Source organism: Coloeus monedula, assembly GCF_965178545.1.
Source record: "Coloeus monedula genome assembly, chromosome: 3".
NCBI lineage: Eukaryota > Metazoa > Chordata > Aves > Passeriformes > Corvidae > Coloeus > Coloeus monedula.
Genome location: NC_138783.1, coordinates 5,660,902 through 5,688,131, shown reverse-complemented (window position 1 = coordinate 5,688,131; position 27,230 = coordinate 5,660,902). Strand labels below are relative to the sequence as shown.

Below are 27,230 nucleotides of genomic sequence, written 5' to 3'. Positions count from 1 at the left end.
GATATACAGGTAAGAAATTCCTTTTTTCCTAATCCCTCCTCCCTTAGAAAACTCCTCTTTTGCAATACAAATCATGTTGCATGTAAAGCTCTGATGGATTAGAAAAAGTAGTATGCAGTGCATTGTAACCTTCCCTCCACTTCTAAATATGAAGAAATAATTTTTCCCATAAAAGCCTACTGTTTCTTCAGCTCTGTGTCTGGCACTGGTTTTGCATGTTAATTCCTGGAATTAGCACAGATCCCCAGTGTTTGTCAAGGAAAACTGCTTTGAATTGTACTTGCAGTTGATACAATCTGATGTGTTCTAAAAAATGTTCAAACACGGCAGTTCACCCCTTTATTAGAGAATCTCAGTGCAATACACAGAGACTCAAAAAAGCTCCAGGCATCTGACCAAGGAGTACAGGTGAATCATGATCTGCAGGCTTCATATCCTTGCCAGCTGAAATTCCTGTATTCTCCAGCTCCAGTGACATCTGTGCCAAACCCACACCACACATCCATGCTGTTCTGTGTGCTGCCCAAGTGACCTCAACAATGCAGCTTCAGCTTCCATAGCAAAAAATCTGCAGCATGGTTGGCCACAGCAGTGGCTCTGCAGTGAGTTGCTATCACAGAAGGATTTGACTGCCAGGAGATCTAAAGAACTGACTTCTGTCAGTAAAGAGACAGGAAAAAAAAATATCTTTCCAGTAAAATATAAACCGAGGTTGCTAATTACCTGGATTTTCCAACTGGAGGAATTTGTCTTCATTTGTCTCATTCCCCCATCTTCATGGATCTTTGGCAGGACAACTACCCTGGGAGATGTTCCCTGATCACACCCACTATTTACCTTCCATATGGGGTATTCCTGTATGACATGCTTCACCCAAAACAGAATTTCATTACATCACAGAGCAGTTTAGGTAGGAAGGGACTTTCAGAGGTTGCCTGGTGCAATGTCCCATAGAAAACAGGGCCAGCTTAGATCAGGTTGCTCAGGGCCCAGCCCAGGTATCTCCCAGGACAGAGATTTCGCAGCCTCTCTGGGTACTTCTAGTACTATCTGACTGCCTCAAAGAGGAAAAGCTGTCCTTATGGATGTCTGGTTGGAATTTCCCTTGCTGCAGCCTGTGCTGCCTCTCATCCTCCCACCGTTAATTTCCAGGAAGAATCTGGCTGTGTTCTCTACACAATCCAGTTAGGCAGTGGGAGGATACCAATAAGATCTTCCCTTTACTTTGTCTTCCCAAGACTGAACAAATCCAGCTCTCTCAGCCTCCTTAAGTACGTGCTTCAGAACGTAAATCCCCTCTGCAAACTAGCTCCAATATGACAATTACTTAGGGACATCAAAACTGGGGACAATGCTTACATGTGGTCTCCCAAGTGTCAAAGGGAGGGGAACGATCCTTTCACTCTAGTTACAATCCCTTTTCCCAAAACTTCATTTCCTCTGTAAGACTTAATCCTGGTATTACACCCTCTCCTCAGTTTTTACTATGTTTCCACAGGCAGACTTTTCTTATTTGAGTTCTGCATTTTGCTTAGCTTCATTTGAGATACAGAGACAAAATAAGCAAGGAGGGTCTGGGAAAAGGGTTTGGTTTCTTTTCCCTAGCCCTGTTAACTAAGTTCAACTTTGCACCGCTGAATTTTCTGGGGCCAAAAAAAACCCCAAAACTCCACACCAAAAACAAACCACCCCAAGAATTATGTAGAAAACCCTTCCAACGTGTAATCAGAGGGAATACACCCTAGGCAAGGTTACTGTTTTTACTCATAGGTACCTTTCCATCCTGTCTGGTAGAGATGAGTTCTGCTCTGCAGCCCCGAGAGTGTAAAGTGAGCAAGAAGCCCCAAAAGAACTACGGCTTCTTCCTGCGTATTGAAAAGGACACCGCAGGGCACATCATCCGGAACGTGAAACACAGCAGCCCAGCCGAAGGGGCTGGCCTGAAGGATGGAGACAGGGTCCTCAGGGTTAATGGTGTCTTCGTGGACAAGGAGGAACATGCACAGGTACATCTCTGTTCAGTCTGGGATCCACACCATGCCCCCATTACCCAGGCCCACGGCTCCTGCGTGAAGCTTTTTCTTCCAGTTTTTATGGCTAGGAAATCCAAGAGCAGAGTCAACTGCTCTGAGTATCCCCCTGCATCATTCATTACCCACCATGGGCATGAAATGTCTTTGGGGTGCCTCCCTAGTGCATGAGCAGGGGGGTGAGACAACAAAGACAGTGGACAGTGCAGCTTTCCCTGGGGAGAGCTTTTAGCTCCATCACTCAAGCGCCTGCTTGCCATTTCCCCCTGTGCATTACAGGTGGTGGAGATCATCAAAAACAGTGGGAATTCCGTTGTGCTCCTCGTTCTGGATGACGCATCCTATGAAAAGGCACAAAAGGAGGGAGTGAACTTGGAAGAGCTGGGTCAAAAGGCATCAACAGGACAACAGCAGGAGCAGCAGTGCAAACCCTCCATGGGCAACAGAGGAACCGCTGCAGTTCCACAGCCCCGGCTCTGCTACCTGGTGAAGGAGGAGACAGGCTATGGCTTCTCTCTGAAAAGCACAGAAGGTGAGAGCCAGGAGAGAAGAAACTGGATAGATGTATGTATATAATTATATAGATATATAGATGTATAGATACATATATATTTGGCAGCAGGGACACAGGTGACCACGGTTAACACGTGAGGACCAATGGTGACACACAAACTGTTCTGGCTAACAGAAAGAAAGTGAGAAGCAGCAAGATGAGTTCAGATCCATCTCCAGTACATTTCTGTACAGCACATGCAGCACAAGGTTTTCGGAGGGCCATGATTCTCATGGGGTGGAAAACAGATGAAAAAAAGAGAGAGAAAAATAATAAGCTTTTTTCTGCTTGGTTTTTAAGCCCACTTAACCAAATTTACAGTCCCTGCTCAAACACCAGATATACACTCAATGTGCTATGTTAAGTCCTGTTCCATTCCACAAAATCAACTCAGGAACCAGCACATGAGGTTCTAGACAGCTGTAAGAAACACTTTCCCTCATTTTTAAGTTAATTCATTTAGAAAGTAAAGGATTTTGAACCTTTTCCATATATGCCTTTCTTTCAAGGCCAGTCAACAGAATAGGGAATCACCTCTAAAGAGCCCTCTAAGAGGTATTTTGGAATGTAATATAATTGAAGGACCAAACATAGAAGCCTTCCAAACACAGAAGCCTTCCAAACACAGGAAATTATGAAATGTATAAAACAACAGTAAAAGCAGATTGTCTCTTCAAAATGATGGGGGGAGAGCAGGATGGGAGGGAGCAGGAATCAAATCCCTTTCAGCTGTGGTAATCAGCCCCTTTGCGCTCCTGGTAGGGAAATAAACAACAATTTGAGCTGCAGATAGTGAACAAATATCTCCCTCCACCACTGAAGGGATTTTTCCAGGACAGAGTAAGAGACAGAGCAGCGGCTGTGCAGAAGGTTTGTGGTGCTCCAGTAATCTGCATCCAAGCAGAGGCCAAGAGTCTCTGAGGACATCAATGCTGAGTTTCCTTAACCACTAAATTCAGGCCTATTGCAGTGATTTACCCTGTGTAATGAGTTTTCATTTATTTTAGGACAGAAGGGGTTGTTCATAGTAGAGCTTTCATCACAAGGAGCAGCTGCAAAGGCTGGTGTCCAAAATAACGATCGCCTGATTGAAATCAATGGAAAAAATGTGGAAAATGACACACACGAGGAAGTGGTGGAAAAGGTATTGATTCATCTTCTATTCTGGCCTACTTTCACAGCAACCTATCAGGGTTACTGAGGAGGCCAGATTGGCTGATTTAAGCACTTCACAGTAAATCTTGGGAGCTGCTGTTCATGTACCATCAACACACCAGCATAGCCCTCTGCATTGGTGCTGTTATCAAGCAGCCTCTTGAGCTGCCTCTCAAATGAACAGTGCCATCAAGACAGGCCAAAGAATTTTAAATAACACAAGTATACTGCTGCCAGGAACCCTATTAAATAAATTCATTTCCTAGAAGTCCTGGAAATGCTCCTAATGGCAGGAGGGCAAGTCATCAAATGTGGTTTCCATGGCAGGAAGAGGGAAGCCTCTGATGACACAGCATGGAGCAGGGAAGATTCATGATTTTAGACAGTAGTCCCTTTCTCCTGTTAAGAAGTCCAAAACTAATGAAAATTACTGTGCAAGTAATTCCACTAACTGGCTGCAAAGAACACTGCTAATGAGGCTTCCAGCTTTCTGCTCTCGGCACTGCTGAAACACAGCTGGAGCTGAAGAGGTTTCAGAGAGCCATGAGACTCCAGCATTCCAGCAGCACTCAGTGCACACAGCTAACTATGGAATCATGCAACACCTGTGTTTTGTTTGAGCTACTGCAACACCAGCAGCAATGTGACACTGGTTAAGATGAATAAAAAAGGTATCCATTAGAGTAGAAAGGACTAAGAGAAGGATGGACTTGGGAGAAGCTGAACAGACAGAAAAAAACCCCACCTCAGAATCAGTAATCCAGGGAAACAGAAGAGGACCAAGAGCGACAGAAACTTGACTCCTGTCACTGTCATCTAAAATAGTGGTACAGATGGCACAATAAGTCTGTATTGTAGAGTTCCACACCTAGAATAGCCAAGTACTGTCTACAGAGGCTCACTGGATTCTACAGCACTGTATGCCACCTCCATGGCCCTCCACAGATAATTCCCTATAGGTCAGGAACACAGTATGAAATACGGATAATTTCCTCATGTATTACATGCCCCTGATTTTGTCGTGGCCCAAATTTCTGATGGGGCGGGGCAGGGGGGATAAGGAAAAAAATCAGTTTATAGTAGCATGGCCTAGACTAACAGCACCCAGCCCCTCCTATGTATCAGTGCACCAGTTACCAAAGTATCTGCAATTCCCATGAGCTGTTGAAGGGGTGACATCTGAGACTGTACATGTGCTGTCACAGGTAAAGAAGTCTGAAAATCATGTTATGTTTCTACTTTCAAATGAAGAAACAGACCGCTATTTCAAAAGCCAGAGGATGGCACTGAGCAAAGAGTGCGCCAGCCTAAGGTTGCTTCCCCTCAAACCACGACTTATTGAGATCCAGAAGGGAAAAAGTGGTTATGGATTTTATCTACGGATGGAACAAAACACTGGTGGTAAGAACCAAGTTAACATACAGACCATGACATTTGCTGTGCCATTTCTTCCTATATGATGTTTGCAGCCCTCATTCCCTTTGGCTTCTTACTGACCATCTAGGAGAAATCCTCAGGGAAAACAGCCTCAACCTGAAGTGCAATTCTGACCATTTGCCTCTGCCATGCATTTTAAAGTCTTTAAACTTACCAAGCTCTGCCTTCACATCCATCTTTCTCCCCTTCTTATCTTAGACCACGTAATCAAAGATGTTAATTCTGGAAGCCCAGCAGCTGTGGCAGGTCTCAAGGACAATGACATCTTAGTGGCTGTCAATGGTGAGCGAGTGGATGGGCTGGATCATGAAAGCGTAGTGGGAAAAATTAAGCAGTCCGAGGCAAAAACCTCCCTGTTGGTGGTGGATAAGGAAACTGACAGCATGTATAAACTGGTAAGAAAATGCAAACTACTGCTAGGAATAGATAATTTATCACAATGAAACAGCCAATCCGCTCTGATACTTTTTCAACTTACAGGAACTGTCGAACATACCCCTGCATTTTAGCAACTCTATTTACACTTGTACAGAAAGTCACTAAACACCCAAATCTTTGGCCTCTTCCTGATTTTTTACACACCATTGGAACAATTCTAAGTTCAAACACATGACAAGAAAGGTTAAGGTTTGCTGTTAAGAGAGTAAATTCAGAGCAACATGGCTGTGTAACCATTTATGAATAACAAAATTTCCTTCTCACACAGATTAACACTGTAGTTTTCCACTCAGCCAGAAATTAATAGGAAAGAGTTCTTCACTGCAGCTCAAGTCGGAGTCACTAACAAAGTTTCAAAGTATGTTGAGTGTGAGAGCCTGAAACAGATTTCACAACAGAAGTTTTTATATTAACATAGTTTTGTTACTTTTTTCAGGCTCAAATTTCCCCTTTCTCATACTACTACAAAGCACAGGATCCAACTCCAGCTAAAACGGAGGAAAGATTGGAGTTCCACACTGAGCAGAAAGTGAACCACAAGCCAAGGATCTGCAGCATGGCGAAAGGACCTAACGGATTTGGCTTCAGCTTAAGCATGATCAAGAACAAGCCTGGATTGTTCATCAACGAGGTACTAAGAATAAGGAGCAAGGAGAAGCTCAAGTAGTTTGTTGGACAGTTTCCTCCCTTCCATCCTGCAAACAAATACAAGAAAAGCCACAAAAGTCTCTTCTCCAATGCTCTCAGATAAGAGCTAGAATTGTTTGAGTCAGATTGACACTGTTGGCCCAAGACAAAAAAAGAGTAGCAGAAAATATTCCTCATGCTGTTAGTTATCTAGAGGGAAGAATTCAGCTTTTGCATAATTTTTGCTTTTAGTCATGAGTCTCACACACTAAAATTAGTATTTTAGACAGAATTGGTTTTTACTGTAGAACAGCTTAATTATAGGAGAGACACCTTTGCCCTACTTCTACCCACCTTCTCTGAATTCCACAGCCGGTAAAAGCCAAACTCCTGCTGTCCCAAATTACATCTGCAGCTTCAGCTTTCTTGAGAGGAGGGGTTCCATTCATTACTAAGGGATCTGTGAACTGTACTAAACTTTGAAGTTACTGGACAGAGACCTGCAAGTAGTTAGAAAACTGTTTTTCTACCTGTCTTTATGGTTCTACCATGCCACATTCCTATAATGTTAAGTCTATCAAGATCAAGATGCATCTTAAAACCTCAAACTGATGGGTTCCATGTTTATTACATCTGGGCCCATTGCCTGTCCTAATTCCTTCCTGCCCCACAAATCTCCCCTTCCCCAAGCTTATACCACCATCCTCTAGGGAAAGCTAACCCTCAGCTGTTAATGCATCTTTCCAAGTTTAATGCCAATATGCTGCTCTGAACTCCCCTCTGCAGGTACAAAGCCAGGGCCCAGCTGACAGAGCAGGTGTGGAAAACAACGACTTCTTGGTGGAAGTGAACGGAGTGAATGTGACCAACGAATCCTATGACAAAGTGGTGGCAATGATCCAGAGCAGTGGGGACAGACTGATGCTGCTGGTGTGCAGCAGAGATGCTTACAGGTATTTCCAAGGCCAAAACATTCCCATCACAGCCTCCATGGCAGATTCAGACACTTCTGAGCCTCCTGCTTACACAGAAAACCACCCATCAGAGCCAGAGAGGAACTCACCTGAGCCAAGGGAAAGGGTGAGTAATCCTGCATCAGGCAGATGCTGAGGGATCACACAAGGAATAGGAAAAGAACTTTTTTTTCAGGTAGTATGTTTTCCAGAGCTAGGACTGTTAACTTAAGCTTGGATTTTTACAAGTTACTTAAAGGAAAGCTGCTGATTGTCACAAACAACTCTTCTTTTTCCCACACTAATACAGATGAGTATCTTTAATGCAAGATTAAATCACACAAAGAATGCACGTACAAGAGATTTTATGGAACAAGATAATCCAAATACAGTAATCCCTAATGATGATGGGAAACAAGCAATACTATTGTGGAAGTGCAGGGAAAAGAGCTTAAATACACCAAAAACATAAACAATGTTTATGGAAACCACATTAAATATTTCAAAATGGATCATTTTGGAGAAGGAACAGCAACTGATAGGTCATGATGACACTTTCTAGACAACGTGCTAATTTGAAATTATTTTACTTCGTGCCACTAGAAAGAATCTGAAGCATGACTAAAGTCAGAAAAGCAGGAAGGTATTACTTTCTGAAACACTTTTAACCCTCTGTATGGTCAGCCTTAAATATTAAAATATGTATTTTCTGATCACGCAAAAGAGACAGACAAGTTCAGACCAATACTGTTTCTCATTTATTTTTCGTTAGCCTTGTCTGCAAGTTTTTTCAATAATTTCTTAGTCCCCAAGGTGCATTTTGCAGAAGTCACCACTACTTTTGTGTTCAAATTGAGCAGATAAGGAAATTCAACAATAGGAACCCTCTATTGAACAAATTTCTCTCAAATTGTACTTAACCAGAAAAGTCCTTGAACAACAAAAACTGTATATGTTGGTTCATTCTGCCAAGTGTGTGTCTACCGCAGATGAAAATAGGAGTCTGCAACAGTGCAGACTATCAAATATGTTTACAAACTCAAAATAATCACAACGTATTTGTTACTCCTCTGCAGGCAGACTCATCCTCCTCCTCCCTATCAGCTGCCTCCACAAGAGCTGACGGTGACAACAGTGATGACACTAGGTTGTGAGGAGACAAAACTATGCCAACAACAAAAAAGAAACCTTCCCAATCTTTTCTTCAGTTCTTCTTTGCTATTTCACCTCTCAGAACTTGGCTGCTCCAAGGAGTACCAAAACCATAAAGGAACGCAAACTCTTGCTGCAATAAACACTTCGGTGTAACTTGCACCTGTTTAACACTCTGCAACTGTGCTCCACTGGCTTTCTGCCTTGCGAAGTGGGCACTCAGTCACTCACTCCTGAAAAGGCTTAAAGAACTGCAACTTTATAATTTAGTGTCCTGCAGCAGAAAGCTGGCAATGTTTTATAGATTTGTAAGAATTTTAGCCTGTTATAGATAAGCTCTTAACAAAGAGCAATTGATTTCTCACCATATCCCAGGAAAGGCAGCTCTCCCACTAATCCAAGTCCATCAACTCCATCTCTGTGGCATCTCTTTGCTTACAGCAGTACAGCTGCTGTGAAATGGCATAAGCCAGGTACTCTGTGCATTATGATCCTTTTTCCTCCTAACACTGCAGAAATTTCTTCCAAACATTAAGTTAACTTTGTAATTCACATCCCAAGACGTTTAATCACTATTCTCTCTCCTCTGCATACAGCTCTGGATTAGAATACTGTATGTAATTCAGTCATGCACATTTGTCTAACCCCAAGTCACCACCACGTTGTCTTGAATGCAGCATAAATGGTTCTGTAATACTGGTGCTGTATACTCTGCCTCCTTGCTGTACACCAAAGACAATACAGAAATAAATTGTTTAGAATGGTTATTTCCCCCCCTCCAGGTCTTACTCTCACCACCTACAATTTATGTCCCAGAACAATTATAAAACAAACAAAGCCTCAGAGAGTGGCCATGGGAACCTACAGGTTTAAGTCACACGAATAAAATTTGTAACATACAATGTAAAAAAGGCATGGCAGTGGTCTTTGACTTTACACTGAACTCTAGATAGGAACCCAAAACCTCAGTTCCACTGACACAGGGAGAGAAACGAAAAGCTGACACTCGGTAAGAGAAAGCCAATCTCCAGCTGCTAAGGACGGTAGGTACTAGTGATACACACTAGCACACACTGCATACAGAAATGAAGTTCTCTCCACTCCACTTCTGCCAGACAGCAAATCCTAACCACCTTCTATCTAGCTCAAATCCAGCCAAATCTTTGGGACTGACAAAAAACAACTGTGATGCTTGCACATTACAAAAGCTTATTTAATTCCACAGACTCAAACATTCAATTCCAGAATTGCCATCCTCCGAATCCCAATTACGAGTTGATTTTCAAAAGAAAAATCACATTTCTTGGTGCCTTCTATGAAGATGTTGTTCCAACAGTAGGAGGTGTTCCCTCAGCCAGCCTACCACACAAGTTCTGATGCCCCTGGATAGTGGTATGCCCACGATTGCTTTTATTACTCGGCAATGAACAGTTTCAAGTTCAATACGCACACCCCCATCCCTTCCAGCTGTGGCACTAAACCAAATGAGCCACAGAGCTTGATGATGACATGTGTGGAGGTTCGAAGAGCCAAAACACACAGAGCAGTCCTGTCTCTCCGAGTTTTGCAGATACACTGCCAGAACACACAGAACAGTCCTATCTGTCCGAGTTCTGCAATCCACAGGCGTTACAGCAGTGCAGCTGACCGGACAGAGAGCAGTGCATGGCTGCAGTTCTGCCTCAGAGGGCCATATGCTTTTCTGGGGCTTGTTTGTGTGCTAAATAGAGAAAGAGGATACTGGACAAGGCACTAACTAGGAATATCACATCAAACCAACGGTGATAGAAGTTGAACTGGAGCTCTCCCAGGACTTCTGTAATAATGGTGCGGTACTCCGGAGGCATGCTCATGCGGATCAGGAGCACTGATGACACGAAGTACATTCCCTGGAAGTGAGAACAGGGACAGCAGTTACTGCTTCACCACAGGCTCTGAGCCTAACAGGGGGCAGCACACAAAGATATTGGTATGTGTTTATACACACACAAACAGGTCTGCATGCACAAATGCACAGAGGGTGTGCCCACGGCTCTCCATACTCACCATGATCTGTGCTAACAGCAGAACAATAACATTGGAGGACTTGCTGCTGGAAATGGCATAGAAGAACTAGGGAAAAAAAAACCCCAAAAACATTAGAAATAAGCAGTTAGGTAATTCTGATGTGCCTTAGGACAGCGCGAAAGGTACATACCATTCAATACCTTTTCATCCAAAAAAACTAATCAAAACATTCTAGAGGGCTACCTGTAGCCTACTTTCATAAACCTCAAGCTTTCATAAACCTTTCATAAAATTTCATAAATCCTAGTCTGAAACCTCGATCTCCCCCAGGCAGTTGCACCTTGTGGTAAAAATCACAAAACAATACAGACAAGTTTAAACATAGGTACCAAAGGCCAGGTCAAGTCAATGAGTCACATGTCTGTTGAGTCAATGCCTTTCAGTAATACCAGCATCTTAAATTAAGTAATCCAAATGCTTTTAATCACCATCTTATCAACCTTACTAATAAGCCTTGGCTACAGCATCATTTTGAACCCTTGCTTACATTTAGCATCTTATTTAACATCTAGATCCCTTCCTGACAGAGACTGAGAGGGGAAATATCCTACGAAGGTATTTTTCCTACCTTCCTCCCTCTTGCAAGAATTTATATTCAGACATTTAAACATAAATGCATATTGAAAGTTTAAGACAGTATTTGTTCCATCTAAAGGTAAACATCTCATAGTCAATTTCTCTTCGTAAAACCACTTAAAGAGTCCCAGTTCTTACCTTTGTAAGTGTGATTAACAACCCTCTAATAGAGGTAACAATGATTATTCCAACAAGAATAAAGGAAATGTGCTGAGACCAGAATTTGACCTGTACCAACAAGAAGAACACAGTTAAAATTGTAACCTCATTTACACCACACTGTATAGCTGTCAATTCTTCAGGGTCTTTGTCCTTCCTAACTATACAGATATCCATTGTAGACAGCTTTATATAACAGACATTTTCACAAATGTATTAGCAACTGTTTACTCCAAACACAAGAGAAGGATATTTAGTTTATACCAATCACAAAGAACCCATTTTGAAACATACCCCAAAACAGGGATATGTTTCACAAGTGTAAACGACAGAACAACCATTTGCATAAGCAATCAAAATTACTCTGTAGCTGAATGTATTAATCTAAGCAGGTTGTCTAAAGCGCTTCCATTTCTTCAAAACAAAAAACACAAATCACTGCCTCTCTGGCAAGACCACATCACCACCTCAGCATAAATCAGTGTGAAAGCAACGTTCACTGCGTATTTTCCCTTCCTCCCACTAAGTCAAAAGTCAAAGCCACATTCTCAGGGTCTATCACTTTCTCCCTAGCAGCAGGATGGTTTTATTTAGATAAGATATGAATTGCTGAAAAGGCTGTAAGAATTAATAAAGGCTCACATCAAACTGGATTCCCAGGTAATTTACAGTGATCTCAATTCCTCTTGTGACTGGATCAGTCTTCCCCACACGGTCAAATACAATATTGATGGTTGCCTGAAAGAGAGATGGATTTACACTCAAGCAAAAAGGCAAAAGCATTTCGCACTCTCACATGTGAGGCTCATGCATGACTCTTCTATTGTACCATCAAGGAAAGGGCAGGGGACAGTCAGATTGTCTAAGAAGGCACAGAACACATCCACGTAAGAATTACTGGTCTAAGGCTGTATAGAAAAAAACCAGACCCAGAGCTTTATTTCAACCAAGGGCCAGTTTCTTTCAGAATTTCTGCATTTTAATGAAACTAGAGTGTAACTTGATGAACCGCATGCATAGCATAATCTATGCAGGGTATGATATTTGCATACCACAAAAAATGCAATAAAACATTTACATACCATGAAGATTTTCCAGACACAATAGATGGAGAAAAAATAACCCAAAAAGTTAAAGTATTTTCCCTGGAAAGTTTTGGAGTACTCTATTCTCTCCTGGAAATACAAAAAGACAAGAGAGGGAGTAGAACATAGAAAAATACATCATTTCCACAATTACCCACAATATAAATTGTAATGGAGCACCAACAGTAGCAAACACAGCCCCACCTTTCTGTACCTTTTAATTCAAATGTTTCTGAACTCGTGATTGTTAATTCATAAGCTTGTGAATGGTTATGGGGCCAGTGGGGCAAACTCAAGGAAGGATCTGAACTGAAAGGGAACTGTAATCCAGCCCCAAAGCTAAAGAAACAGATCCTCACTCCACTGCATTACAACAATTCACCATCTACCTACTGAACGGGTTTCAATTTCTCATAACAGATGTTCTCTTTCAAACTATTCTGACCTCCCAACACCCATCTGGGCAGTTATTTGCTGTATACCTTTGTAGCATGCAAGTCAGCAGTTTCCAGGAAAAGCTGCCGACTCAATTCTTCCAGGGCATCCACTTCTTGCTGGATAAGGGACAGATCTGGCAAACCAGCATAGTCAAGGCTAGAACACACCAAGAATTCTTAATTAAAAACAAAACATTCCCCACCTTCAGCCCAAGGGCCACATCTAATGGTTTGGTCTCTTCTTCGATCCTGATCAACTTTTTCACTCAATCTTCATGCTCCTCACTAATACAGCACCAGAGAAATCTCCAGGATGTACATGGTGAACACTACTCCAGTTTAAGGAGGTAGGCAGGACACAGTATTTAGGCAGTCATGCAACCAACTCTTTATTTCTCTGCCTGGGAAACACATCACAGAATAGAACCAGAGCTCTCAAAAACTGCTGCTCCACTTTGATCAGTGTCCCTTGCCACTGAAGTGCATCTCACAATATGCCATCTCAGATCATTTTCATAAACAAAACTGCTGAGTACCTGCTCCAAGAGATTAGTGATTACTATGAAGAGTCTGTCAAATAGCCAAATTCTGATTTTAGCAGCTAGTGGGAAAGGAGAGGAAGAAGAGTCCTCAGCCTTAAACATGCAAAATGCACACTTCAAGTGGTCTGACAGAAATCGTTGGTAAGCAACTCTGTTAAGAGAAGTACAGACCCTTGTGATTCCCAACAGATTCCTTCTATAGGGAAGATTGAAACTGGGTGATCTTTAGGGTCCCTTCTAACCCAAACCATTCTATGATTCTGTGACAAGTGTGCATGTCTGTCCCCTGATCTGCTGTACATTTATAGAGCAGGGCAGAAACATACAACTTCTGCCTGTGTCACAGTAAAACTGTGCCCAAGCCTGGGCAAAAGGTCAGATGGTGCTAGAGACCAAACTTCCCAGGAGATGTTAGGCTTGAAATGTGTTGAAACACAAATGCTTTGTAACTGTCCCAACTAACATTTTACCTTTCAAAACAAAGAAAGCTGGATCCACCTCCCAAGGCAGGTGCCAGCATGCAGATGAAGGATACTTTCACTGCCAGGAACAGATGTTGTAACACTTTTTATCATTCCCCAGAAGCCAGTGGGTCTGTTATGCACTTCTCCTCTCTGGAACATTGTCCTGTGAGCCACTGCTATCCTGAAGGAACAGAAAACACAAGTCCTTAGGAATAAAATATTTTTATGAAAAATCAAAACAAGAAAAAATAAAACAAATCCACCAGTTTCTTAGAAGATGCTGTTAAACTAAATTCACTGAAAACAATGACCCTTTTTTCTTGCCCTAAACATCAACCTCGTTACATAAAATCATCCTGATTAGCTGTGGAGTAGAGCCCAGACCAAATCAAGTGCGATTGAATGAGACGCTTCCCAAGCCTTTCACTCAGGATCCTGTTTCAATCCTAAAGGGGTTTAAACCCAGTTAAAAATAAGAATTCAAATGGATTTTTCAGCCATATGATTAGTTGCTTTCCTTTCCTCAAACACACAACTGCGTTATCTCAAGCTCAGGACTTTTCATGCTCCTCTCTCCCCTTGGACACCTCTTCTTTATCGCTGCACATCCGCCTTTTCCATGGAGCTATGAGCTCTGGGTGGTGTGCAGAGCACCCTCTGATATGCTGTCACCCACTGCTGGGCTGCATGACAAGCTGCTATGAAGCAGAAACACACAAATCCATTCTTGGACTGAACCACTGGATGCTTCAGGCAATGTGAATGTGACTCCTGAAGTTAATTCCAACACTCCAGCAGCAGCTGTGTACCATCCCTCACACTCCCATGCGCACCACAGCATAATCCCCACGAGTAGTGTTGGCTTCCGGTCTCGTTCCCTCACATTTCTCCCCACTGAAATTTGTGAGCAAGTTATCCATTCCTAAGTGGAAAACTCTTCACAGGATTTTCAGGCTGATCCACAATTCTGTGGTGTTCAGTCCCTTTCTTGTAGCTGCAGCCAGCATTGCTACATTTGGCACTGAGCCCTATTCAAGGCTGTTAATAAACAGTGTAATAGAAAAAAAAATTTAAAAATCATTCCATTCAAATCAGCAAAAGAAACACCCTTGGGGCACCCCACATACACATAAAAGCATATATGGCCACAGACTAGAGAGACCTTGGAATCCTGATAGCTGCCAAATGTAAGAAATGCATTTTTAATCCTTGTTTTCTTCACAGTACACAGATTCACGTGGTCCATGCCAAATGATCCACGGCATTGCAGCAAAAATGCAGCAATGTCCAGGTGAAGCACAAGGCTATAGATACACAAAGGCAAATGTGTTCTTTTGAGAGGTGAGAGGGATCTCTGTATCCACACAGAGGCCAGTTCTGGAGACCTCACAGAAAGGATCCACAGGCAAGCCCCACAAAACTCTGTTCGTGTAGATTGGTAATGATGTTATGTGATATTTGTGTGTCACATCAGTTGATCTGACTCTTTCATGATCCAAATGAAGCAATGTCATCACAGAATGCTGGCATTTCAAACCTGAGGCTTAGTTATGTCACACCTGCAAGGATGAGTATAAAGAATCTGACAGCTTTAGAGGTGAGTTTCCATAAGGCCTTACTTGATTGTGTTCAGGAAGGAGAGAAAAATGATTCCTGTGCAAAAAACATCAGGGCAAACAACCTTCACCAACTATCTCCTACTGACTAGGAAGTCAGCATCAATCAGGGCTGGCATGAGAAGAAATGTCAGGATCAGCAAAGAAAACAAAAAGCTTTATGTTCTATTGCCTTATAACTCTTGCGCTCACAGGTAAGTTCTGAACTACCAATATTATGGAACCGTAGCATTTACCCTACACCGGAAAATACTGCTATTCCCACCTGTTCTGCCAATTATTTGGATTGCATTTGGACTGATGCATATCATACTTTTCAAATTCTGCTTTATATGAACAAATAGTCCAATCATGCAAGGCAGTGCTCCCTGTCAAAGCAAAAAAGAGAACAAAATCTACAGAACTCAAGCTTCTGCTATTTCTTGCACAGTTCTGAGACTACCTAGTTTTGCAGTTTGTTTTGGGTTTTTTGTTGGGCTTTTTTAAACATATACATGAGTTTCATTATAATTCCCAAGTCATTAATACATGGCTCTTCATAATGGTTAGGAAGTTGCTATATTCAGAAGATATCCTGGCCGTAGGAAGGAAAGAAAGTGCTAGCTAGTTACAAGCCTCTGGCATCCTTACTTTTACCCCAACATCACTCTTCCTGGACCAGAGGTCCAAAAACACTGTACAAAACAAAAGAGCAGACTCAGAAACAGCACTACACAGTATCTTTTAACTCCAAAGACAGTCTTTTAGTATGCTTCCAGCCAATTAAACCTGAGTAATTAAATTCTCTCACTACTTACCATCTCACACATGACCACAAATACAGAGTTAACCGTTGTTGACCACTTAACATTTTCAAAGGGGAAGGAGGTTATGCTTTAACTACACTTCCATCAGCTAATACTGATCAGCAGATACATACGTGGTGATAAACTTAGCAAGGTTAGACTATCTAAAAGCTACGTTAAAAGGTTCCATTGAAACATTAGGACACAAAAGGTAAAGTTGGGGAGACTGCTGTGAGAATTCAGTGTCAGACAGTCAAACCTTTGAAGTGACTCCAGTGACTGGATTTATTCTGCACTATTAGCAAGACATGAAATATATGATTTGTAACAGCAGACAAAAATCTTCTCAGTGTAAATCAAATTACATTGTTTCTGAAAGCAGTTTTTTTAGCTTGGGGTACATGGAACAAGCTAAACCAATGCCAGCAGAATTCTGAGAGCACACTTGTGTAGTACAGTATATCTACATCACCAATGTTTTGCAATTCTGCAAAATTTAACCAAAATAAACCTTGCTATTTGCAAGAATATAGATGTGTCCACACCAGCTCACTACCCTACTTCAGCTTTGACCAGGATCCACCCTATGTACAAACCACTTTCTGTACTGAAACCACCAGTAAGAGCCAGCTGAAGTGGCCTAAGGGTCACTGACTAAGCAGGAGAGAAAGGTGCCCATCCTACAGATCAGTTACACTGCCAGCAGAGTGACACATGGTCTTGGAAGCCTAATCTGTGCCACTGCAGTCACAAAGGGCACTACTTAGTGTTAAAAACAGTCATGTATCAGGCCAGAACAGAATACCACACAGCTCAACCCAATTCAGATTTCAAAAACCATCTTATACTACTTCAAGAACCATCTTATACCATACTGACTGAAAATCTTTGAGGCAAACAATTTCATGCTAATGTTGCCCTCTCACCTTTTTTTCTTGCTAACAATCATGTCCATAGTCTGAAGGAGCCGTCGCTCCAGAGCCAGAATATCTGCATCTGTCACATTCCTGCAAAATAAAGACCCCCAATTAGGCCTGCTACCCCATTTCAGAGGACATGTGCACACGCCCATGAGACAAAGAAGAGAAAAGCCTGTATAAGGAGAATATGCATCAGCAGTGGAAATGGTTCTAGCATGCAGACATGACAACAGCTAGATTCAGAAAAAGAGTAACAAAAAACCTGAAACAATGCCACAGGAAAAGCAGAAAAATAATCTCAAAAAACTGGGCAAGTATTTCACAAGGCTGCAGTTACCTGAGAAAGTAGGACATGTAAGTGTATGGACAGTTGACAGCCCCAAATCCTGACAGCAAAGCCATGAGTGTCACCCCAATCACACCAACGCGGCTGATGAGCTGTTCTATAGACAGGATTCCTGAGGGAGGGAAAAACATGGCATCAGCAACCTTGCTCTCTTCATTCTGCTCCACACTTGGTGCCCTCCTAACACAACACAGAGCTGCTTAATTAATCTGACTGCCTTCCCACTGCAATGACCCCAGGTAACAGGAAGGACAGACAGGGACTAGGAAAAGAAAGGGGTAGGACGTCTCCCTCAGAAATCACATTACCACGCTTAGAAACGGGGATGGGGAACTCCAGCTGTGAAGAAACTTAAGACAGATATATGGATATGTGGAGAGGACTAAATGTCAATATTTTGGTTCCAAACTAATAAAAAATGTTTGCCTTTTGCTGAGATGGGAACACAGACCATCCACCAGGCACTTATAAAAGAGTGTCTTCCATAAAGACACTTCTGCAATTATCAGCAATTATTACCAAACCAGTCGGTCCTGGCAAACTGGACTAAAAATGTCTGAACCATAGAGAGGAACCCCTAGCCTGTCAAGTGTCATTAGAAGTGACCCCTCCAGATCACATACAAGTTGTGCTTGTAGGACAGTGGAGTTGGGAAGCTTAAGCTGCTCCTGGCTGTTCAGTATTCATCTGGTTGACACAAACACTTTTTGAGGTGACCACCAACAAGGTCTTTACCTGAGCACCAAGTGGACTCTAACATGTTACTCAACACAAACATCAAGCCTGTGCTGTAATCATCACCAAGCACTGAAGCTATATTTATTCTTACACACAGACCTCAACCTGTCTTCCCAGGACACAGTGCCACGTGTAGTAAACACCACTCACTTTTTAGGGAGCTGGTTACAGAGCAGCTGCCACACACAGCACATTTGGAGCTTACACGATTGCAAAGCTGAGATGGCTGAGCGCCAAGCCACATTTCATGCTTCAGAGAAGTGGAATAAATGATGAAAACAAGGCAAAAAGACTTCACAAAGGGAAACCGAGACACCCAGTCATGTGCAGCTGCACAGAGATTTACAGGAGCTACAGAATGTGCTACAATACACTGGCCTTTTGCCCCACACAGTCAGACTGCAGCACTTAAAACAGAGGTGCCTTCAAAATGACATGACATTCCACTGGTTGGAGCAATGCTTTCCCGTGAAACTCACAGCAACCCTCTTGTGATCAGGTCACATAAACTGAATGAAAGTTCCATCAACTCACATAAAGGTAAGAGCTTTATTAAAATACTGGTGTGTCATCATGCATAACCTTCCTTCCACTAGGAGCTCCCAAACCCAGGTCTCTTAAATAAGCTGCAGACCAGCGGAGGCCTTGATCAAGGGTGCACTTCCCTGCTGCAGGACACTGCCATCCCCATCCCCACCTGCCTCAGCTAGGTCACCACTCCGTGATGAAACCCACAGCAGCCTTGTCCGTACATGCAGGACACAGCACCCCAAAAACACAGCAGGGAATAAACATGTAGAATCCATTGCTCTAACCATATGTTTATACCCGGTAGGAGAAGGCACTCTACAACTCTTAAGTGGAAGTATCACACCCTGTAAAGTACAATTAAAAACAGAAAACACCCTACTACCTGTTCTGGAAATTTGCAGGTGTTACACAGCCTCCCAGAACCTTTTGGTGAGCTGAGAAGGATTACCCAAACCCCACAGCTAAGCTCCCACTGGGTTATTCCATTCTGCCAACTCACACACCTTCTGCAGCTCACAGTGGATACAACTTTTTCTTGGCCATGGAACACTGGACAGAGAGATCTGCACTATACATCAGCTGCTACATTGCAGAGGCAAATGACACAATTACAAAACACAAACACACATCTTCTCTTAGGAAACTTTCAGGATCACAGATGAAAGGGTGAGCAGAACCTACAGCAGTCAATATCCTTCAACTTCTCATATGAGTACAGAGTCATGCAGCTTCCTACAGAACAGAAGGACTAAGCTGAGCATTGTGTATGCAGACAGACATATTCATCAATTTCAGTGAAACAGACTGAATTTCACATGTTGGGCACAATATACAAGCAATTTTCCAGTGCAGGGAAAATATAAGGCAAATATAAGTTACACAGGAAACACAGGTAACAAATAATCTGGTTCTAATCCTTCAGCACACTGAGGTGCCTCAAGGATTCAGCAAGGCCAGGCACATGCTAACAAATTCTGTTGGACCCAAACTATCCTGAGTGCACACAGTATCTTCACACTGTAAATACTCTTGGTTCCATGACCGCAACAGATACCCAAGCTAATTCTGCACACAAATAGCTCTGGCATCCAGCAGGACTTACCAACTCACACTCCAGTCCCGTGCAACTGCACAGCCTCTGGGCTCAGGCAGAGCAGGAATCTGTACCAAAGCCAGCACAACTGCCAGGCCTGTCGCTGGCTACAGCCTGGGCAGCTCTGGTGTTCAGGCACAAAGCTGTGTTTTGTCAACTGGATAGCCACTCATGCTAAACTCATCTGATTTCAGCCACAAGAAAGAAAAATCTGACTGAAAAAATGTCAGATGAAGGAGTGATTGTTCAGCTGCTTCTTAAATAAACAAGGTTTAGTCTCCACAATAGAAAGAAATAAGTAAATAAAAATTGTGATCAACTTTTTGTGGAGATAAAGCTTCTGTGTCCTCAAAAGCACATCATGTCCTTACATAGCCTAGGTTAAGCTAGGACGTACTTCATTCAAGTTTTCCTGTGGTACTGAAAGAACACTAATGAAAATAATCCAGGTGCATCCATGCCTTTTTGTCAGTCTGACTACTTTCACATTGCAGATTTCAAAGCAGAGCAGACCCTCAGTTGCAGGAACTACTTTCCACAGTCCCAACTGCAGATCTGAGATCATTACAGGTCCAAGGTAAAAGTGAAGTAACAAAGCCTATGTGGGCAGGGGGGAAGAAATCAGTAAGAAAATGAAACTCACCATGTTTTGGGCTGAGGATAGGAAATGGATCCCCCAGCTTCCAGAAGAAATACATAAATGTCAACCACACAACACATGCAAAAAGGAGTTTCTGTCTGTGCACTAATGGAGAGGAAAAAGGGAGTGTTTAAAATAGGTTCTTCCTTTAGAGCTTTTTATAGCTTGCAAAATTTCTACATTGATCTAAATCCTACTTTGAGCACAGGTGGCCAAAGCAGGTGTCACCTGACAGAGCTACAGCATGCAGTGTGCACCCCATCACCTCCCACAGATGCAGCCAGTTGAGACACCACCACCTGTGAGAGCTCCTGCAGGGACACACTTGGCCTTTTTCCCATTGTGGGACCACTTTACTGCTTCTTTCTTGTGTGACCTTGAACATGACTCCTAAATACTTCATCCTCGTGGCAAAGCCACACATTTAATATTCCCAACCTATGTGCCTAAGCTTCACACGAAAGAGCGACAAATATCAACAGCCCAAGGGTTAGGTGTCCATTAGCCCATAGAAGAGGCCTCATCCAGACAGTAGAAGTAAAAAAAGCAAAAGTAATTTATTGAGCTTTTCTGCTTCATGAGTGATGTATTGAGCTTCTCTGCCTCATTTCTTTTGCCCCCTAGCAGAACAACATAGCCTTGCCAAGGGTTGCAGAGTTTGGCTGCAAGCTTAAAATTGCAAAGGAACAAATCCCAGTGACACTACTCTGAAGTGCTCAACTTTGTTGAAACATGTGAAGAAAAGCAGCACTTGCTGGGGTCATGTAAAGCATTTCCTGACTGTTCAATGAATGGTTCATGCTAAAGCATAAAGTTCCAAAGGGAAGTTATCTAGCCAGACAAAGCCAGGGGAAGGAGGGAGCTATGAAGACAGTGACCAAAATTATTTCTCATTTGTATTCCGTGTCTCAAATTAGCAACTCCCCTGCCACAAACCAAATACTCACATAATCTGATATTGCTCACAACAAAGTAACCAATATAGAAGGGCACCATGAAGACCAGGATGAGCAAAATGACACACAGGTTCAGCTTCCAGTGAAAATATCGAGAGCTGAAATAAAGCCAAAATACTGATTAGCACGATATCGTAATACAACAAATTTCTCAAAGAAAATTGCATGTCAGTGAAATCTTTTCAACTACATCAAGCATTGAATAATATTAGCCTAGCATATAGAATATTCCGGATTTTTTTGTTTTTATTAGGGCGGTTGTTTGGTTTAGGGTTTTGTATGGTTTTATTTTTAAATACAGAGGTCAAGAATGTGTATTTCAAAATAAACACCGGGTATTTTATCAAACACTGTATTTTCTATGTTGACTAATGCCAGTTGCAGCATGATTCATGTGACTGCTCATCTAGTTGAACAGTAAATCAAAACTAAGTAGTAATTAATTTTCTAATGAACAGCTGACTCAAAAAAAGAGCTAATTCATATAGAAAATACTAAAAATATTTAATGTTGATAATTCAGCATGTTTCATTTCAGAGAGAATTGTCCCATCTGCAATATTTTGCAAAGCAAGGTTTTATAAATATGTATCTCAATCAACATGAACAATACTCCCTCTGACCAACTGAGAGTAGTCAAATGCAGGTGAGATTCATCTTGGCTGAAATGACTTTTCACTTCACTTGAATGGAAAAATACATGCCCCATTCCCAATATCAACTCATATCCTCTTCATCCTCAGGGAAGAAGAAATTAAAAGGAGCCTTGTCACTTTTTCCTAACTAATTCAGAGGCAAACATTTTCATGTGTACCGAAGTCTAGCCCTTTACTGAAGCTTATAAAAGCATTCTCGTCAGTGATCTCTCTGGCTACCAGCCCCACACATTAATAACATACAGAAATAACATTACCTTTCATCAGTTCTGCACTTCTTGCCTTTCAACCCCTTTGACTGCTCTCTTATACTTGTATGATGAGATAGAATAAGAAACCCAACTTAGCCTCTACATGTTATTGTTCTATCTTCTCTTTCCTACTGACTTCCCAAGCAGACAGTTTTTAACATCCTCTTTATGTGGAAGTCCTCCCCCATGGTCAGGGGAAGATGCACCTTTGATTCACAAATCCTGTATTGTTACAGATTAGCTTTCACTCCACAATTAGCTTTGCATCTTATTCACTGCTCTGACCACCACAGAACAACTCGTGCTTGAAGTTTCTATAGTGCTTAGCATCTGAAAAGTGCCCTTAGCACGATCTGAAGCTTTAACTGCCATAAAAGAAATCATTTCTTTTGACTTCACAAATGGAGAAAGTCAAAGGCCTTACCCTAAGGACCTAGACCACATTACCAGCAATTCCATGGAAAATTGGAAGCTTATGGCTTCTAGTCTCATGCTCAGTCAAATAAATGTTACTGCACAAACATCTTCATTGAGTTGTTGACAGTTTTCTCACATGATTTCCCCAATCCAAGACTAATCCATTAATTTAGAAGTTAGACTAAAGATGCTGTAGAGCACAAAGTAGGCCAGTCCCCAGTGGGCTCCCAGACTCACCTGCTGTTCAGCACTCCCAAAATCTCAAAGATGATGAGTTCAAACATGGTACAAGAGAAGGCAAAAGTCACAGAGAAGATTACCTGGACCACATACTGTCGCACCTGTAATGCAGAGAAAAATCCAGAGACATCAGGCATTTACATTTCTGGAATGGCATCCTGATATCCCTCAGTGAGCAAAACAAATCACAAGGTACAATGGCCCACAACTGGGTCTCTTGTTGCAAGGCACCAAGACCTTTAACTACTTAGGAGGAAACCAAAAGCCTGTTGGAAACCAGAGGGCAAACTCATGCTAAGAGGGCTCTTCGATATTAACCTTAGACTTAAAAACAAAATCCACACCACAAAAACTGTTGGGGTCTGAGTTTGGCTTGCACTTAAGCCATCTCTGACCTAGACTACAATCTCATACCCCACTACAGATAGAAGAATGGCATTTTTATTCCATCCAATCCTCACAACTAATGCAGCTGCAATGGACACATCTCACTGAGTTCAAAGTTAACCACTGGATTTTATTTTGCCTCAAAAATTTCACTTGACATAAGGTAGGCTTACTAGGGCAAAAGGCAAAACAGTTTCCTATTACTCCTGCATCTCCTCCATATTTCTTTTTATTTAACAGTAGCCAGTATGGAAACTTTCAGTGGCCACAGAAAAATCCATTTCCTCAGATAGCTAGGAGTCTTTCAAATAGAAGCACAAGAGGAAATTAAAAAGAAAGGAACTGCAGGTAAGATAAAAGGGATTAAAGAGAGGAATAAGGCTAAATGCAGTTTTGAAAATATTTCTATAATTGGGAGTAATTTTTAAGACACAGACTTGTAATGAGAGATGCCTTCTCACCTCATAATCCTTGAAGAGCTTTCTCATGAAGAAGAGCCATCCAAATCCAAAGAACAGCACCTGCAGAAGAGATTAAGCACTTAACATTTGCATCCTGCAACTTGCAAAACACAAACCCACTGCACTGCTGATTGTAAATTAAACAAATGGAAGGAAAAGAGCTAAGCCAAAGTACCCAAGACCCACAAAAGATTAAAACTTGCCACAGTACCAAGGGAAAAAATGGTATATTAAATATCCAAGTGTAGCACACACAAAAGGCTATGGCCTTTAGGAAGATCTAGTCAAGACAGAGTTCTGTGCTCCTAAATTCTCAGAATTCCTCAGCCTGCCAGAATCCTTTGCACTGTTGATTCTTGCTTCACTCTTGTAATCTACAGAATTAAAGCCTATGGGTTTTTTTACAGATAATACAGTAATAGAGGCAAAGCAAACACTTGAATGTACACCGCATCTTCTAGGGATGAGTAAATTTTATAAACACACCTGCTGTTTCTTGTAGACTAGAAGTGCACGTGAATTTTTTGTAGAGGTCTTTACAGCGCATCTGGTTAGACACTGACACATTGTGGGTGAAAGGTGTTACAAGCATCTCTAAGGTGGGGAAAAGGAAGTGCTAAATTCCCCAAACCCCAATCTGGAGTTGAAGAAAGCCACATGGACAAGGTAGAGGAAGCAGAACAAGCCAATAACACTTTGCATTTCAGTGGCTGTCAAAGCACATTACAAAATTTGTTTAACTTTCTTCACACTCCTGAAGGGATCAATTTAATATCACAGCTATTTTGCAGATGACTTAAATGAAATAAATACAAATTGAACAAGGTGGCCAAAATTGTAATTACCTGTCTTCAGAGAGTAAAAGGGGACTGTGTTGTCAGGCCTTCCATGGGTATTCCCATCTATTCCTCATAAGACTGAAAAGGAGTGTAATGATTTAAAAGAACCCAAGCAAAAAGAGAATTCAGAAAACACTTAATATTTTTTACAGAAGTAGCTTTGACCAAGGCAAAGACAAAATTCAGCATATGTCACACATCAAGGAATAAAGTCAGTGTATCTCCTCAGAGCATATAGAAAAGGCCAGAGCTTTCTGCCCACCCTACCATGGAGATGGGAAACTTTCAAAGACAAAAAACAAAGGAATTATTGTGGATTACTTCCCTGCACGTCAGGAGTAACCACAGCGGCAAGGGTAACACTAACATGATTTACAGACAAGGAACACCTGGAATGCTGGGCAAGAAGATCAAACTCAGCTGCCTTGAAAGAAGAACTAAAATAGGAATGAAGTCGAATGAGTGATTTGTAACAGCTGGCAAAACTTGTTTGAAGAGGACTACTTTAAAGTAGCAGCTAGCAAAAAGCAAAGATATTTCATAAGCCTCCTATCTAGAGGTCATAAGTTAAAGAAGTATGATAAGCAAATGAGATCTACATAAAGTAATTCCACATGTAACAGTGGGAAGGAGGAAAAAGGTAGAGACAAACTCTTCAAAAAGAAGTAAGAGAAAAAGATTAAGAGATAAGTAAGTACAACAATAACAGAAAATTGCATATGAAGATTAGACTCCCCTTGTGTCAGGGACTAGCCAAAAGCATAGAAAGACATTTTGGTAAAAGATCGCAGTCTAAGACACAGCAGGTGAATGTGACATGTAAGATCAGCAGAATCTTGAGCATTTGACGATTACATGCACCGACTCGAACACCTAACTTGGGACTGCTGAAGATGATGGGAAGATTCAAAGCTGCCATCAGGAATGAAAGAAAAGCTATTAGATAAGTTAGAGCTCAGAACTCAGAGCAAAAAAGTGGGAGGTTTTGTTCTGGGTGAATTGTTAACAGTACCAGAGCTATGTTCAAGCCACCAAGAGCGAAAAAAGTACGTTGTGAGCAAAAATCAAAGCATTATCACGTAGGAGGGCATTGCTCTTCTAAAGCCAAAAGCCATCCTGAAAACTGTCAGGAATTAGGCTTGTGCACTGAAGTCTATATAAGACAAGCACCTGCTGCTGAGAGGGGAAAGGGTCCCATTCTTCGGCTCATCCCTCATCACTACAAAGCAAAACTCTCACGCCAGCTCAGAAGCTTAAATCAGATCCCTCTGTGATCCACCTAAACTCATTTTCATCTGGTCCAGCTGCCTAGGAATATCAGGAACAAACCAAGTACTCAATGGAGACCAACAAGATGAGCTTCCCTGTCTGTCCCAACTGGAGAAACTTAAATTTAAGTCAAACGGAGCTCGGCTCGCCTTGGCTGGACCCGGCTCGGTCCGGCCGGGCCATCCCTGAGGGTCCGCGCGCCCCTCGCGCGGAGAGCTGCGCACGCGCGGCCCCAGGCCCCGCCCCCCCGCTCCCCGAGGAGGGGCACGGCGCGGGGAGAGGGGAGCCCGCTGGCGGCGGGACCTCCCCGTTCCCTCACCCTTCTCCTGGCCGGAGGCGCGGCGCCGCAGCGGCGGGGAAGGGGTGGGTACCTGTGAGGTGAACATGATGCTGGAGTCGATGAGGAAGCTCATGGCGGCGCCCACCGCTGCCCGCCCGCCCGCCTGCCGCGCTTCCGGCTCCGGTGGCTGCGGTGCGCAGGCGCGCGCCCCGGGCACGGCGCTCCGCCCTCCCCGCGGCGGGGCCGGGGTGGGGCCGGGGCCGGGCCGGGGTGAGGAAGTGGCTGCGGCGGGCACCTGCGGGAGCCTGAGCCCTTCACCCGCCCCGCCGGAGCTCAGCGCTGCTGCTGCCCTCGAAAGCCGCGGGAAGGGCACCCGCTGCTGGCCGGGGGGCAGAAGGAGGTGTCCGAGGCACAGAAAGAAGTGGAGGGTGAACAGCGTTCTCTGGGGTCCCCAGCACGGGAGGGACATGGACCTGTTGGAGCAAGTCCAGAGGAGGCCACCGAGTTAATTAGAGGGATGGAGCCCCTCTCCCATGACAAAAGATTGAGAAAATTGGGATTGCTAGCCTGCAAAAGAGATGGCTTTGGGGTGGCCGAATTGCAGCCTTAGAGTGTCTGAAGGGAGCCTGCAAGAGAGATGAAGTTTTTACAAGAGCATGGAGTGACAGGACAAGGGGGAATGGATTCAAATGGAAAGAGGGCAGATTTAGATTAAACATTACAGTGAAAGTCTTTGCTGGAGGGTGGTGAGGCACTTCCCAGAGAAATGTGAATGTCCCATCCCTGGAAATGTTTAAGACCCGGCTGGGTGACGCTCTGAGCAGTCTGGTCTACTGGGAGGTGTCCCTGTCCATGACAGTGGTGTGGAACTGGATGATCTTTAAGGTCTCTTAAAGACCCAGACAGTTCTGTGATTCTGCCATTTCACCACCGCTGTGACTCCTCTGCAGGAGCAGGGCAGCAGTGGCTCATGGCACACCATGACTGCTCCTGGCCCATCTTCCCATCTCCCACGTGGGGCCCTCTCCATCCTCCTTCCACGCCAAGAACTGGGCTGCAGATGCCTTTCAGGACTTACAATTGTAATATATCAAGGAATGGAGCCAGGAGGGAAGCTTAAGTGCAGACAGG

The 27,230-nt window shown here is 42.9% G+C and overlaps 2 protein-coding genes across 3 annotated transcripts; one reads left to right on the top strand and one right to left on the bottom strand.

Moving 5' to 3' along the window:
* Positions 1 to 1,796: 1,796 nt before the first annotated feature.
* On the top strand, positions 1,797 to 8,449 carry PDZK1 (PDZ domain containing 1; the record flags this gene model as incomplete). The annotated part of the gene is made up of 8 exons (XM_082278159.1): positions 1,797 to 2,006; positions 2,310 to 2,562; positions 3,591 to 3,727; positions 4,944 to 5,139; positions 5,374 to 5,570; positions 6,050 to 6,244; positions 7,027 to 7,320; positions 8,270 to 8,449. 8 exons carry the CDS (start codon positions 1,797 to 1,799, stop codon positions 8,345 to 8,347), a joined length of 1,560 nt encoding a protein of 519 aa, XP_082134285.1. The 3' UTR covers positions 8,348 to 8,449.
* An 89-nt stretch (positions 8,450 to 8,538) lies between these two features.
* GPR89B (G protein-coupled receptor 89B) lies at positions 8,539 to 26,276 on the bottom strand. 2 transcript variants are annotated; one of them, XM_082278160.1, is made up of 14 exons: positions 26,191 to 26,276; positions 23,712 to 23,771; positions 22,861 to 22,964; positions 21,292 to 21,398; positions 20,348 to 20,449; positions 17,334 to 17,454; positions 17,003 to 17,083; positions 13,747 to 13,856; positions 12,715 to 12,803; positions 12,230 to 12,322; positions 11,790 to 11,885; positions 11,127 to 11,216; positions 10,392 to 10,457; positions 8,539 to 10,234 (listed from the first exon to the last, which is right to left on the bottom strand). In XM_082278160.1, the coding sequence occupies exons 1-14, from the start codon at positions 26,230 to 26,232 to the stop codon at positions 10,028 to 10,030; spliced, it is 1,368 nt and encodes a 455-aa protein (XP_082134286.1). In that variant the 5' UTR covers positions 26,233 to 26,276; the 3' UTR covers positions 8,539 to 10,027. The 2 variants fall into 2 exon arrangements, with proteins under 2 accessions (XP_082134286.1, XP_082134287.1); XM_082278161.1 differs by lacking the exon at positions 26,191 to 26,276 and adding an exon at positions 24,557 to 24,599.
* Between the last annotated feature and the right edge of the window lie 954 nt (positions 26,277 to 27,230).

Excerpts from the sequence above, each read along its gene's own strand:
- GPR89B (XM_082278160.1), bottom strand. The coding sequence starts at position 26,232 with ATGAGCTTCCTCATCGACTCCAGCATCATGTTCACCTCACAG. Across the intron at positions 22,965-23,711 it reads AGCTCTTCAAGGATTATGAG|GTGCGACAGTATGTGGTCCA; the intron begins GTGAGAAGGCAT and ends TCTGCATTACAG. Across the intron at positions 13,857-17,002 it reads ATTGTTAGCAAGAAAAAAAG|GATAGCAGTGGCTCACAGGA; the intron begins GTGAGAGGGCAA and ends CTGTTCCTTCAG.